Source organism: Elaeis guineensis, chromosome 1 (assembly GCF_000442705.2).
Source record: "Elaeis guineensis isolate ETL-2024a chromosome 1, EG11, whole genome shotgun sequence".
Lineage (NCBI taxonomy): Eukaryota > Viridiplantae > Streptophyta > Magnoliopsida > Arecales > Arecaceae > Elaeis > Elaeis guineensis.
The window spans coordinates 2725409-2741680 of NC_025993.2; the positions used below are offsets into that span (position 1 = coordinate 2725409).

General features: G+C 35.7%; 1 protein-coding gene across 2 annotated transcripts; it reads left to right on the forward strand.

Moving 5' to 3' along the window:
- Positions 1–11786: 11786 nt before the first annotated feature.
- LOC105036282 (uncharacterized) lies at positions 11787–15858 on the forward strand. Of its 2 annotated transcripts, XM_010912053.4 has the most exons (5): positions 11787–11966; positions 14154–14365; positions 14972–15179; positions 15275–15435; positions 15653–15858. In XM_010912053.4, exons 1-4 carry the CDS (start codon positions 11933–11935, stop codon positions 15406–15408), a joined length of 588 nt encoding a protein of 195 aa, XP_010910355.1. In that variant the 5' UTR covers positions 11787–11932; the 3' UTR covers positions 15409–15435; positions 15653–15858. The 2 variants fall into 2 exon arrangements, with proteins under 2 accessions (XP_010910355.1, XP_010910349.1); XM_010912047.4 differs by having other exon boundaries at positions 15275–15858.
- The last annotated feature ends 414 nt before the right edge of the window (positions 15859–16272 follow it).

Sequence of the window (16272 nt, forward strand, 5' to 3'; positions counted from 1 at the left end):
AAAATTCTCCTACGTGAAGATGGCCAACATAAGGAGGTAGATCTAACTGAGATCGTTTTAAAGGACAATCCTCCCCGAGAAGGAGAAGAAGAGGAAGAAGAAGAAGAGGAAGAGATAGAAGAAGAGGAAGAATTGGAAGAAGATTTCGAAAGATACCAAACATCTGAAGAGACCGATGAGTAGTGCTAAGTATATAATTCTTCGATCATTTTAATTACTTATCTTGTATCATTTTAAATCTTGTATTGCCATCCATAATTATATAATTAATTTTATGAATATATTTATTTTTATTTTTAGAGAGCATACATTATGTCTTTCAGAGACCAGAGTCATGCCAGTTGAGGATAGAGCTCTCGAGGACAGGAGGTCACTAGTGACCCCACAGTCATACGCAACAGTGACTGCTGGCTCTCAGACACAGCACCATGATCGAGGATCCATCTGGCTCGCAGTACCTCCAACTCGATCGGAAAATAGAGAGATCATCCATATCCAGAGCCACTTGTAAGTACTATATGCTCAATTAATAAGTTTAAAATTTAGTAATTTTAAAGTTAATATATATTCTTCAAAATTAATTTTGCAGCACATTTAGAGAGTCTTCTACATCTCATGTTATTATTGGGATCATATGCCGATTGATGTCGGGATCGGTGAACGAGTTCTTAAGTTGACCGTCGGGAGCTCGTGATGCAGCCTAGGAGATATTTCTGATAAGTCAAAACTAGTTTAATTTTTAAATTCTCGATACGTTGGTATTTTAATTACATATTAATACATGCTTGCTTCTATCTTGTAGGAGTATTATCGAATTGAGACTCTCCAGGATGAGGAGGTTGGCCGTCAGACCTTCGAGGAGGTGGCCACACGGAGGCTTCGAGATGGCCTCTACAGCCTCAGGCAGTCTGCCATCCAGTACTTTGGTTCCCAGTCACCATTGGACTAGAGATCCTTTACGGATCACTGGATATAGGTGGACATATGGCAAGCCCTCTGCAATTAGTGGAGCAGCGAGGAGTATTTTGGTAGGTGGTAGAGGGTCCGATAGAATTGAATCGCCTAACAAGATTCGATCAGGCATACGGACGATTCAATCGGTATACATGTTATGGCCGACAGACTGATAAGAAATCTATACCAAAACTCTTCACTAGAATTGTAAAAAAATTTATATACATATTTTAATTAATTTAATTTTATTATTTACTTATTTAGACATGGTAGCTGGGTCATCATCAGACTGGTTGCAGTTGTGATGAGTCACACATCAGTCTAGGAGGACTTGTAATTATTTAGATTTTACATCACGACAGATCATGGTAAAAATTTTAAACTTTATTTACTAATTATGTTATTACAAGATCTGATTTTTATATTAGAACTAATGTATTTTTAAACTGTGCAGACATATTACATGGTGTACGTTGCTGAGAGGTATGGCGATGATCTGTCTTCTTAGTCCTCCCTTAACCTTGAGGGATGGCTCAGCACTATCAGGGGATGAGTAGGAGTCAGTTCATAGGATTCGATCACAGCTTCAATCCTCCATCGGCTTGATACCCTTCGGTGTCCTCACATGCCTCGACATCCCTGACCTGGAGCAATGCGCACATGAAGGAGGTCATGCGAATGTTCTGAGCCAATGACCTTAGAGCTTTTTGGATGTCATCCGCGATACGATCATGAAGCTTCTCCGAGATCCACAGCTACATGACTGGCTAGGTTCGTTATCCCAGCCATCACATTAGATAATTATATTACTAAATCTTTTTACTTGTTTTAGGTTTTCATATTTAAAAACTTCATATATTTAGGTTTGATTTTGGAAAAAAGATCTAGGGGCTAAAAATTAAATCTAACCATCCAATTGATAGGTCAGGGGTATCTATAACTCCGTATCATCGAATGAAATATGTAGGAATAATCTGTTTGAGAATTAAAGAAGTGTATCGAAAGATATGCCTCCATATCAAAAGATACGTCTCCATATCGAAACCTACTAATATTATTTTACTTTTTTTGTTATAGGATGCTGAGACATCTGGCTCTCATCTATCAGTTGCTGGAGAAGAGTATGCGGATGACAATGAGGATTGAATCTGATTTTTTTGATATATTATATTTTTTTGATACTGCTTGTAAAAAAATTATATAATTTATATTTTTAATATAATATAATTAGTTTTTAATTTTGATTGTCATATTATCTTTAGATTTTAATTATAATAGATATGAGGAACCATAATTTATTATTATTAATTACAATAGATTTTAAAAAATATTATTAATTTAAAAAAATAAAATTAATTATTAGTGATGGTATTAGCGACGGATATGCTGTTGCTAATACTTATTAGAGACGGTATTATGGATGACAATGTTGTTGCTAATATTTTTTTAATTTTTTTATTTAATTTAAAAATTAAAAATAAATTAGAGACAGCATTAGTGACTGTATTATTGATCGTTAATAATTATTAACGATGGTATTAGCCACAAAAATATCATAATTAATATTTTTTTAAAAAAATTAAAATTTAATTTAAAAATTAAAAAATAATTAGTGGTAAAATTTTTTCATCACTAAAGTCATCACTAATAGCCTTATTAGCGACGGCTCGAATTTTCATCGCTAATAAGGATATTTAGCGATCAAAATTTTTCAGATTAGCTGTTACGATGGAATTAGCGACGACACAATTATTAGCGACAGCAAGCAGATTATTAGTGATGGCAACTAGCCATCGCTAATAGTCTAGATTCTTGTAGTGTGATTGATAATTAAATAAGTATATTTTTGCTTTTTATTTTTTTGATTATCCCCATTCTGGCCAACAAATTTTCAATGTAATTTATCAAACTGCAGTTACATATAGTATTAGTAATAGAATTATGTCTGTTATATTTGATAATGCATCTAATAATAATATAGCTGTCCATTCAAAGACTCTTTTCATTCTATTTTTAATAAAAAATTATTTCATATTAGATGTGCATGTCATATTTTAAATCTTTCTGTTCCAACTAGAATGGGCATAGTTTAAGATATAATTACAAAAATTAAAAATATAGTATCTTTTATTCATGCTTTAAGAGCACGATTATAAGAATTTAAATAATTATATCGAGATCATGATAAATATTTCAAAAAATTTAAGCTTGATATAGTTATCCATTAGAACTCTACATATATAATGATCTATGATGCATATCCATATAAAAATTTATTAAATAATATATAAATAATCATGGATTAGGCTTTATTTTGACTAAAATGATTGTAAAAAAATAAAATTTTAAAAGATTTTTTAGTTAGTTTTTATAATGCTACAAATACTCTTTCTGATGTTTATTTTTCAACCTCTTGTGCATTTTTACAACAAGTATATATAATTTATGGTCAATTTGCATAATATAGATATGATCATATTTTAATATCTATTATTTATAAAATAAAAAATAAATAAAATTAGTATTGGAACATGGTATGTCCCATGTATAACTTAGCTGTTATATTTGATCCAGAGATCAAATTAAATGACGTATATATTTTACTTGATGAAATTGATAAATATATGAATTATGATTCTGAAGCATCTAAAGCTGAGATAACTCAGCTACTTTATAATATTTTTGCATTACATGATGAAAAGATTCATAAATCTAGACAATCCACATCATCTTCACAATCTACTTCTAGTACCTTTCGTTCATTATCTATTTTCTCATTCTTTATACATAGGAGATATTTACATACATTTTCTTCATCTTTAAGCAATGAATTAAAATTTTATTTACGAAATGAAATCTCTTCTGCATTAGATAAAAATTAAATAGAAAATCTTGATGTGTTGGCCTGATGAAAGAGTATAAATAATCAATATCTTATTATATCTGCAATTGCATGTGATATTTTAGCTGTGTCGATATCTACAGTAGCATCGAAATCAGCTTTTAGTGCAGGTCAGTATGTTCTGGATGAAAAGAAAAGCAGGATGATGGGCAAGACAATTGAGATGTTGCTCTGCTTCAAAGTTTGACCGGATACGGAGGCAAGGCTTTAGGATAAAAGAGGATATGATACTAGATCTGATAATGAGGATGACATAAACATAACAGATAATTAGTAAGATTTATTTTTAATTCTTAATATTTTAAAATTATATATTTTTATTTTTTATTTATGGAGGTCAGTTACCTTTATTTTTTTCTTGCTCTCATTGTATTCTGGAGATCAGGCCTAGCCCTCTTTTCTATTTTGTATAATTTTGATTTATATTAATAAACTAGTAGGGGTTTATGTCAAACCCTCCACCATTACAAGATGATTTTTATTTTTACAAAAAAAAATTAAATATCTCCTATCTTTTTTTTATTTATCCCCCAATCTGTTTTATTTTATAAAAATTATTTTTTAAAATAAAAATTTTAAAAATGTACCGTGCCAAATGGGCCGTGCCATGGCACGGCCCATATGGGGTGGCACATGGGCCATGCCGGGCCTGGGCACATGTCGTGTCGTGCCTAACCCGTCAGGTTATGCCAGCCCAGGTCCTGAAGGGTCGTGCCAGGCCTGGGCTGTAGGCCACCAAACCCCTAGCCTAGTCTGGCCTCTAGAATTGAGCCGTGCCATAGCAGGGCCCGCTACAGTGCTTGGCGGGCCATGCTAGGCATGGCCTAGTTCATGTCGGATCGAGCCGGCCCATGAGCGGCCCAGCTCGATGCCCAACTCTACCGCATGCAAGGTTAGAAAAGATATCTCTGAGCAAAGAAGAAAAAGATATGGAGATAATGGACTACCCTGCCTTAGACCACATGTGGCAGCGAACCAATCAGTAGGGACACTATTAATCAGAAGAGCATATTGTGGGCTAAGCACACAAGCTGCATCCAACTGATAAATTGGTTAGAAAATTTAAATTGCTTAAGCACCTTTAAAAGAAAAGCCCATTGCACCCGATTATATTTTTTCTATATTCACTTTATTTATTAGAATCCCCTATGATGGAGGGGCCCACCCTAAAGAGTGTATGATTTCTTGAGTAATTAATATATTCTCCATGATGGATCGACCCCAATAAAAGCATCTTGACTAAAAGAAATCAAGTCATTCATCAAAGGCTTCATCCAATTCAACAAGATCCCTACCACTAACTTATAAACTGTATTACAAAGACTTATAGGACGAAAATCAGATGGGCCTGATAGGTGCTGAATTTTAAGAATGAGAACTAGGAATATATTTTTCCATGTAGATGGCATAGTAGAAGTTTGGAACAAAGTAAGAATCGCCATGATGACATCATTGCCTACCATATGCCAAAAATCTTAAAAGAAAGAGGCTGAAAAACCATCTAGACCAGGGGCTTTATCTGGGTTCATAGATTGTAGAGTAGCTAGTATCTCATCCTCGATAATCGATGCAATAAGATTTTGTTGTTGGCATGGAGATTTGATAGTGATGATTTGAGGGAGCCAAATATCCTCAATCATATGCACAAGGTTGCACTGAGCTTGAAAGTGTCGCTGCAAAATGTCTCGGATCTGTGATTCCTCATAATGCCACTGTCCAGTTTCAGATTTAAGAGTAGATATCCGATTATGCCTATTACAGAGGATAGTGTTATGATGAAAAAACTTGGTATTAGTATCTCCTTTCTTCAGCCATTGGATACGAGATTTCTAGCGCCAATAACATTCTTACATAGAAATAATTCAATTATACTCTTGAAGAAGATGAAGAAGCTGTACATGATCATTGTGTGATAGAGCCCCTACTTGGATTCTAAATTCTGTAGATATAGTATTTGGTTGTATAGATCTTCGCCTTTCTTGAATAGATTATAAACTTTAAATTTGCTCCATTGCGCAAGCTTCCTGCTTAGTTTCGGGAGGAGGGAAGAGAGTCACTCCATAAAGCTAATTCTTTGTTACCCCATCAATATTTATGGACAAGCTGCTGAAAATTTGGATAGCACTTCCAAAATTTGAAGTATCTAAAAGGTGTCCTAAAGCTCTGAGTACAAGTCTAGATCAAAGGAAGTAAGAGGCAGTGATCAGATGCAAACCTCATAAGATGGTACATAACAGAATTGGAGAACAAGTCAAGCCAATTCGCTGACACAAATCCTCGATCAATTCATTTCCAAACTCTCACCAACCTTTTTTGATTATTGCATTAAGTGAAATTTAGACCAACAAACCCAAGATCAATTAAACCATTAGAAGAAACAAAATTCTGAAACTCCAGATTTCACGGTCTAAAGAGAAAGGTTTGCCTCCTAGTTCATCATTAGAATGCATAATGCTATTGAAATCCCCCAATAGAAGAGTAGGCATGGCTAGAGAGAGCACATGAGAGGTCATTTGCCAAAGGAAATAGTGAACCAAACCATTATTACTCACATACACTAGCCCCAAAATCCAGGATGAAGAATCAAAAGAAGAGATTATGCCAAAACATATCTATCGATCAACATGGAGAAAAGTGATATGCCCAAACTCTTTACGCCATATAACAATCATACCCCCGATAGACCCTCAAATGGAATAATATATACATCCCAATATGGACCAAACAAATGCTGAATTTGAGAGAAAGAATTCAGCTCTAGCCTTATTTCAACAAAGCCACAAATATCTGATCTATATTTATTTAATATATAATAGCTTAGAACATTTACAAAATGAGGGCTTGGTAGCCCTCCTGTAGTTCCACATTAGTACTTTCATTGAGTTGGAGATGAAGATGAATGATCTTTATCAACACTTCGAGAGCCACCGAAGAAGAAGTCTTTGCTTGAGTGTCACTGGTAGAAGTGAAAAGTTGAGATTGCAATACCTACAATACTTGATTAACCAAGTTAGCATGGTCAACTGAACCCGACCCAAATTTTATCACATTCACATCCTGAGGACTAGGCTTATGGGTGGCATCCAGTGATAACCCATCCAGTCTATTGGGGTTGATCACCACTGGCCACCAAACCTCCTTTTTCCTGAGCCTTTGAAGTACAAAACAAGGGTCTTAGAATCAGTTGATTGGGAATCATTCCTCAGCTACTCTTCTTGAATAATAACCTTTGATTAGGGAGGAAAAACAGAGCTTAAGGATTTGATCATGGGAGGAGTGTGAGTTGGAGAACTTTTCCATTTATCCTTTAGAGTAGGACCATTGGCACTTATAGAGGTCAAAGACCCTGATTGGAGCACCTCCATAGGCATTATCCTCAAGGGCAAATGGTCCTCTTTAATAGCCAGTGGTTTAAATCGTGAACCAGCAAGATTATTCTCAGGAACCATAGACTGTACACTGGTCTTTGGGGAAGTCTTGGCAGCTACTTTCTTAGGAGTAATCGAAAGATTGTTTGAGGTAGTAGCCACTGGAGGAAAATTAGAAGATTTTGAGCCATTACTCTGAGTGGATGGTCCAATAGGTATCCGAGCAGCCCTAATCCAAGGCCCATAGATCATGGAATCATGAGACTGTGGCTCATTACTACATTTGGAGCACTTCTCTATGGTGGTTCCAATTCTACCACAATAGTAGCAAATATCTGGCAAATCTTCGTAGGCGAACTCCTGACAAACTACTTGATCTTTTATAAGAATCTTAGTACCGGGGCATATAGGTTTAGAGAGATCCAACTATATACATATCCTAGCAAAACCTAGCCGAGTGGAACTAGCAATCTAAGGATCCAGAAACTTAGGATTTCAGTCCTAGCTGCAATCTTTAAAATTATGTCCTTCTCCCAAACCTCTAACGACAGGTCAAGAAGATGAAGTCAGATGTTAACCATCTGGATAGCATCCTTAGAAGATTTGAAATTGGGTCTCCAGCTTTCTATAGCTAAAATCTATCCAGCCAACGTCTAAGGACCTGATTCCTCTGATGGTAAGCAAAATAAAAGAAATCCTTCAGATAAAGGGCTTACCTGAAAATCATCCTCCATTTGCCAGCAATTTTTCATCTCTTTTAGGACAAAACCAAGAGGAAGTCCCGCCCAAGAAACTTACTAACCACCGCCACTCTCCACTTCTTTGATGTTCATTGGATTTTTTCCTCTGAAAAGATGACCATCCCTAAAGATCAAGCCTCCAACATTGTCATTGGTGGTAGGTTGGGCATCTCCCAATGGAATTGGCTATGGCCTTGGACCACTTGAGCCTAAGAATGACCCGAACTCAGGGTGGTCTCCACAAATTTGTCTGACACCGGACTAGAGGATGGAGAGCCCACTCTCTTTTCTCCTTTGAGTTTGAGCCATTAGCCGAATGATTTGATACTCCATTGCCATGCTCCTGAGGATCCCGATCCCTGTGGATCTGATCCGATGGCAAAACCCCCTTCGGAGAAAGGAGAGACAAAACCCTAGCTTTGAAAATTTCTTTCTCTGATATAACACTCATGTCACTCTTTCGCTGTTCCATTATGAGTGTGGCTGCATCCTTAACTTCTCTCTTTTTCTTAATCTTTAAATTTTCTTTCATTCTTTTTTATTATGATTCCTATTTGCTTTCCTCTATTCTGTCTTCCTTTTTTTTTTGCTCTTCTTTCTTTTATAATTTTTCCTTAAAAATTTCATGTTAATTCCTTGACCTTTGAATAAATTTTCTATGGTTTAAGCCATACTTATGTCCTAATTAAAAGAACTTAAAACAAGAAAATTCTTATCTTCCAAACAGTCTTAGAGCTAACTTCTAATATATGGGATTGGCAACCTTGAACCTGCCTTTTAACCATAATTCCACTCACCTTATAATCTGCAGGTCAGTTTGTTCTGAAGTACTTGCATTCCTTTCAAGCCATATTCCTCAAATAATGCTAGTTGACACAGTATCCTACAATGCCCTTTCTTCTTCCATCGAGAATTTCTCTAATCCACCCACAAATCCTCCATTCTAACCAAAAAAGTTTTTTATTCAATCCATGCCCAAAATTCTTCTAAATAGATGTAACACAGACACAGGATAAAAACAAATGACCCATACTTTCTTCATGCATGCCACAACAAGAGCAACAATTAGAGCTATCTTGCTCCACTTCAAATCCTCTACTAGGATCTCATTATTGATAACAAACCAATTAAAACCTTTAATCTTCGCAACCAGGCAACTAACATTAGTAGCTAATCTTGACATCTTAGGGAACTGAGAAGAGAAGGGATGGTCTGCAATATATATATATTTCTCTGAAAGCTACTTGCCCTACCATCTTTAACTACTATTTTATCTCTAAAGAAAGCCTATTCATCGTTCAATCTCTAGTGCACCTCGCAAAAAGGATGAGGTCACACACCTCAATGCTCCAATACTTCATTGCTCAAATTTGGACAAACCTGTTCTTGACTAAAATGTAAACACACTACTTGTTCTTAGAAAATCATTACAAATGAATAACCACATTTAACATATATAAGTAATATTTAACATTTGATCATTTGTTTAAATCTTAATTCTCGTTGCCTTTTTATCCAGGATAAAAAGGCAAAAGAGAGAGGAGAAGTAAAGGAAAACTAATTATAAGAAAATTTTATACAATAAGAGTGGTGAAAGAGACACTAAATTCTGTCAATGTACTTATACATTGGCCAGAAGCAAATCATATTGGCATAGATCAGAAGCCAAGACTTCAAGTGAAGGGCTTTTTCACTCCTACTTTTTCCTTGAGTTTCCTTCTTGGTATCTATACCACCACCGGTGCCATGGCGCAGCTGCAAACATGATGAATTGTCATGAATGAGGTAATTAAAGCTTGTTATCACCAAGTAATCTTGGTGAAATGTGGAGTATTTGAGCAATGTGCATAAAAAAAAATCATCTACAGCTACAACCATATAGTCTTGCATAAATTTAAGACCCTCGTACTGATATTTTTTCGAAATTTTTTGAATGACTAATACTTTATATACTACTGTTGAGGTAATCACGGATAATCAAATATGAAAGAATTTAATCTAGCCAAAGTGGATGATGGCATACAGTCTGATGATCATAAATCAGGACTTTCTTTATTTGAATCAGGCTAGATCATTGAAAGAAATTTTTTTTTTGGATCAATTATAGAGAGAGAAAAATTTAGAGAGAAAAATTTGAATTTCTAGAGAGAAATTAGGGATTCAAACTTGAAGAAGGGAGAGAGAAATTTTCTCTTTCTTCTTTTCTTTTTCTTTCTTTTTTTCTTCTTTCTTCCTGAAAGAAAGGACTTGCGTCCTCTTCTTCTTCCTCTCTTCTTTCACGGAATAGGAGATCCTTTGATTCTCTTGGTTCTTGACATAAGAGAGTCCTCCAGCTGGTGCTTTCTATGGTCGGAAGACAAGCATAGTGGCAAGACTCATGAACCTTGGTTCGGTGACCAGCAATGACAAAGGATGTCGGAAGATCAAGAACAAGATATAAAAAAATAGCAAAAGTATAGTTTGACTGTTCAAGAAAAATTCAGGATTGGCTGAATGCTTTGTCAACCAAAGCCAGTGGTGCCGACTGTCGGAACCAATGAAGATGGCCGAATTTCAGATCCGAAAATAGGGGAATATGAAGTTTGATTCTTTTGGAAAAAATAAAGTAATAAACCAGCTGGAATCTAACATCTTAGGGCCTAGGAAGATGTAATGAAAGATTAATTAGAGGAGTAAGAACCTTATTCCTCACTCCGGTGACACTTCGGTGATCTTTTTTCTGATGAAAGAGGATTCGAACTTTGTTTGAGATGAAAATAATGTAAGAAAACGATGGATGATCGGTTCCTTGGACCAAAGCTCGGAGGTGACGATGAAAGAAATCCAGAGTTGGTTTAAATGCAGGAGGAATTGGGTTTTAAGGATTCCCTTGGTGTTTAGATTCGAAAGAAACTCAGACTCTCATGTGGAGTTGGAAACGAAATTTTTTCGAAATTTTTTTATTTCATTTGATATTTTAAATAAGTGTAGAACATGCGCTGATCTAAATTTTTTTTTAATATTTTAAAATTAATAAATTTTTAGCATTTTAGATTGAGATGTCACAAGAGGCCTAATTGATTCTAACAATACCGATCCCATCAAATAGGCATCAATCCCCAGCTTCCACTTTCTCCGATAAACTGTATGCTAATCATTAGTGGACAATAAACAGTAGTACTTAGAACATGAGAAAGATTCCGATAAAGAATTCGGTTTTAGTTAAATATGACTTTCAAATTGATATCTTCTGTCCACTAGTTTTTAAGTAAGAAACTTAAAATAAATAATCTTCTACCTCCTTCCAGCTGTGGACCTGTGGACCATCTGGACCTTTTTCCGCCTAACGATAACCACAATAAAACCGTAGTTCACCGCTTTTGACCGGTCACCCCTCTCTTTTGACTAACGGAGAAAACAAACGGAAAATGATGATATCTCATCATTTTTTTAAGAAAAGACGATGTCCCACTCTTAAAACTATAATTAACGCATAAAATTATCATGCGTGAGCAAAGCCATCCGTCTGATATTTCTATCAAAAAACTGAAAATAGATGGATCACCCGCATAGAAAATCCTACGCTAATAACTTTTGCCAGAGACTTTTCTTTCCACTCTCCTCAATTTGAAAGTTCTGGTGGAACACGAAGATCAAAAGGATGAGAGGCTTCCGTACGGGTGATTTCAGTATGAACGGTTCAGATTCTTTCGAAGTGTCCGAATCGGCCACGGAGTCGGATAACACACCGCTTATGTCGGTGACGGCAGTTCTATTTAAGACGGATCCCTTCGCCCCAAGAGGCGTCTATTCCTTCGAAGGTTCTCGATAAGGTTTTCTTGGCCGGTGTCTTCCTCCTTCGTTTAGGGTTTTTTTTCATCTCTCTGCATCGAATTGGACGTGGATTTCCATTTTGATTTATCGATCCACACGGTGGTGATTGCGGCGGAGGCGTGAATCCTTGGAGGGATTTCTTGGATTCGAGGCCCATGGCTCGGAATCCATCTTGCACGGTTTATGTTGGTACGCTTTCGAAAGATTTCTTCTACGATCTTTATGTTTTGTTCTCTTGTTGTGTTTTGTTTGATAGATTGGAAGATCGTTTTTGTTTCTTGTTTGTTTTCTTTATCCTTTATATCCGATTAGATGTAGATAAGCAATAGGGGGAGTTCTTTGCTAACGATTAGTTATATAACATATGACTTTCGCTTGGTAATGGAGTGGTTAGAGGATTGGATGATATTTTTAGGGTTTTTATTAATTTCTGGTGTGAAATTGTTGCTAGATCTGGTTGTGATGCATTAACTTTTGATGCCTATATTGACGTGAGGGCATAGATTTGTTGTTTTCTTGGACATGGAAATTCCGAATTATCTCCGAAAGGTTTTTATTTTGTTGATTTCTTGAGTCCTTAGAGAGGGTTTATTTGAAATTGCTTGGGTTAGGGTGCATCTTGTGAGGTGATCCTAACGACAGTTTGGGAAAGATTCTTTGTCGGTCTTTCCATGTCTTGATCGTTCCATGGCTTGTTGGAATTGCATCTTACGCGAATATTGCGGAGGAAATATTGTATTATTTTGACAAGAGGGATTGAAGTGGTCCATATTTTTATAAATCACCTTGAAACCTTATTATTAATCTTTCATGAATTGTAATGTCCTCAGAGTCTGAGCACATGCACCTTCATTTGTTATTTAGTTGCCATCAGATCATTATCTCATTGATTTGTTAAAAAATTATGACACAAAGTGCCCAGTTTATAATTATTTGAAACATTTTGTTTTGCTTTTTTAACTTTATGTGCTATCATTGCCTTTGACTTTGACATGTCTCATTGGGCCGTTTCTGAGTGTCATGGAAATGTTGATTTGGTAGTTATGGCTAAACGGAAGGGTCCAGGGGACAAAGATTACTAGTTGAAGTTATTCAACAAAGATTGCATGTCCATTTTTAATATTCTTCTGGGTTTATTTTGGGTTCTGTCATCTACAGAAAAACAGATATGAAGTTGCTTTTGTATCTGATGTTCTTATCCTCTGAGGATATCGTAATTGCTTTTTTAATTGCATTTGCCTCTAGATTAATATGAAATGCATATTTGGTAGTTGTTGGATCGAAGCTCATATTTTGTTGTCAGACTTCTGTGGGCGGAGGCTTCTGGTAATTTTATGGAATAATGTTTCTTGCTATACTGTAATTTGAAGGCAGCTTTAGGCCTTTACAATTGTCGCATTGATAGTGAGTTTGCTTTCTTTTAGTAGAATGTTTTGTTGTTTCTTTGGTTAGCAGTGTCTTAGTGTAGCTGCATATGTGATTTCTTGTTTCCTGTGTGGCCATAGGGATTTTTCACCTTGGGTATGACAGCTGCATTCTTTCAAGTAGTTTAATTCTTGCAAGGTTTTTAATGCTTATACCCTTTAGCCATTTCAACATGATTTTAAGTACTTTCAGCTTGATTTATAATTTAAATCAAAGTAACAGTACCAAACACAAGATTTGCCGTTATTTTTGTCCTATATGATTTTATGTCTTCTTCTTCTTCTTCTTCTTCTTCTTCTTCTTCTTCTTCTTCTTCTTCTTCTTCTTTTTTTTTTTTTTTTTTTTTTGTGCTTCTTAGATCTTCTATATAGATGCTCCTTGAGTTTGTCTAAGGGTGCTGTTTCCCCTTTTCTCATTACTTGGACTTAGTCTTGCTTCCTCACCTTGTGTAATGGTGGTTCTATAATGACTTTCAGTTTTATTATTTTCTTTCCCCTTTTCTTCATCATTGTTTCAATTCTACCTTGAGCTTGTTTTGTGAGCAATTTGGTACTATGTTGGTACCCAGTGCTTTTATGAACAAATAAACTGGCTCTGGAGCTAAGATGGCAAGTATGTCCACAATGATTTACATTACCTTTTTTATATGCTTTCATTGTTATTATATGATTGTGTCCTTATTTTGGATTTGCTTATCAAATTTCTGTGCTTTAGTCATTTGTTTATGTTATTAACGAGCTGAAAATATACTTTGTAAGTTCATTCTATTTATGAGTTGGTTTTTATTTTGCAAATTGTCTCTGCCTCTCACATTTGATGTTATTAAGTTAATTATGTTCTTCTGAAAAGTTTTTTTTTTGTTTTTTTATGCAAGAAACTAGTGTAGTTAAACAGTTTTATTAACTCCTGGAAGGGCTTTGTTGTTGTATTAATTATCTGTTTTTTTAATAGGTAATTTGGATGAAAAGATCAGCGAGAAAGTATTGTATGAGATTCTTATTCAGGTAGGCCGTGTAGTAGACCTATATATACCTCGGGATAAGGAAACTAACCGTCACAAGGGCTATGCTTTTGCGGAATATGAAACAGAGGAGATCGCGGAGTATGCTGTTAAGCTTTTTTCAGGACTTGTTCGTCTAAATAATAAAACTCTTAAATTTGCGGTGCGTGTTTGTTTTCCCTCTCCCTTCCAATCCTTCTCCCCTCCTTCTGTCATCATCCTTAGTGATTTAGCAATCTGCCACAGCTTGTAGGTTCTCTAGGTGAATCTAATCATGGTAGAAATCTAGGGACTAGTGTCCCAAATTAGCTTTATGCAGTCATTCATTACCATTTAATTAAAAGGATCATAGCATAATTCATCAGTTAGTAGAGATAAAAATGATTTTTATGAACTAATGGTAAAAATGTTTGCAATTTTTTTATTCAATGGAGTCTTATTGGTTTTTTTTGTGTGTGTGTGTGTGTGTGTGTGTGTGGGCGCGCGCGCGCGCATTACTCAGCATCTATAGGTACCTAGTCATTTTGTGTGTATCTTTACGTAATCAGAAGTTATTAGATCATTAGAAAAGTTATTTGCATTTCATTCCTTTATCAATTCTAAAATTGGTATTCTCACATAGCAACAAAAAAAACAATGTTGATAATGTATTGAATATGCTCTGAAGATGCAAATTTTTATGATTTGATTTGGATGGTCAATTGCCTCTAGGCATTTTATTATGACACTGTGTTATGCCAGTTTGTCCTAACTTTTTCAATTTGAACAGATTTCTGGCCAAGACAAGGCCTTGCAAAACACCATCTCTCCAGTAACACATAAACCAATTTCTCCTTTACAAACACCATTGCCAATGCATTCTGTGCATGCTCGAGATGCAGATGTGTCTCGAGCAAATCCAGTAACACCAACACAGCCATTAATTAACGGCAGGGTCGCTGGTGTCACCCATTCTATTTCTCCTGCTTATCCCCAAGGTGTGACTGATTTCCTTAGATTTCTTCTGCAATTGCCAAAACTAATTTTATTACGGCTATTGATCTCATACCTTAGTAACTTTTTGATGTTACAGCATCTGCTGACGGGTTAATAAGTAGGGGGCTCTGCAATGGCAATTATGAGTATAGTAGGCGTGTTTTGGGGGCTATGTTGAACAATGTTAGTCGCCCAGGTGCCAGACATCCGGTCACCTATCCATCCTATTAGCATAGAACTCAACTCTGGAGGTGCAGGGTATGTATCATCGTTACCTTAGTGATGCTAAAAGAATATCTAGTTGTAGAGCCCTTCAGGCTTTTGTTCCTTCTAGCTTCTTAGCACATTAAGCCTGTGTAGGGCAGAGTCAGTGGAATTGTAGTCTGTTTTCTCATATGCATCACCCTTAATGCTGAGGCCTGATCATTCACCAGTTGCTATTGCTTAATGTTTGTGAGTTGCTAATTCCTGTCAGGTGTAGGATGGAAGATTCTGATTTGTAGCTGGACTCACCTTGCTTGATTGGTCTCTGTGGTAATTGTATGTAGTGAAATTTCTTAGTTTCTCAGGTTATTCCTGATCTCATGTTTTCCATTGTACTATATCTGCTTCCTGTAATGTAAAGTATTATGACATGGAATGATATTCAGAAATTGCAGTTGGGCTCGTTTGCTTTGTGGACTTGGTCCATTTGTTATTGCACTATTTCCAATAGAAGAATTGCAAGCAGAACATATGAGACCTTTTTTTTTATTTTTTTTTTTCCAATTTAATTAAATAATAACTTAGGGTGGTCTAGGCTGTTCTTTACACACTTCGGTCTTCGTGGTCAGTGATGTTATTTAATAGCCTCCACCTGCGTCTAATGTGGCAGTATACAAAATTCCATTATGTATTTTAAAAGAATAACAAAACTTTATGCTGTGAATTGAAACATGTGAACTGTGTTTGGTATACAATGGCAACCAATGGTTGCAGTTGCATGTCATGATATGGCAGACTTGATTTTTAATTTGCAATGTGTTACTGCTTGGTTGTATTGTTTAAATTTATGTTATAAACTTCTTGGGAAGTCTGCATGCGCTAAGGTCTTGA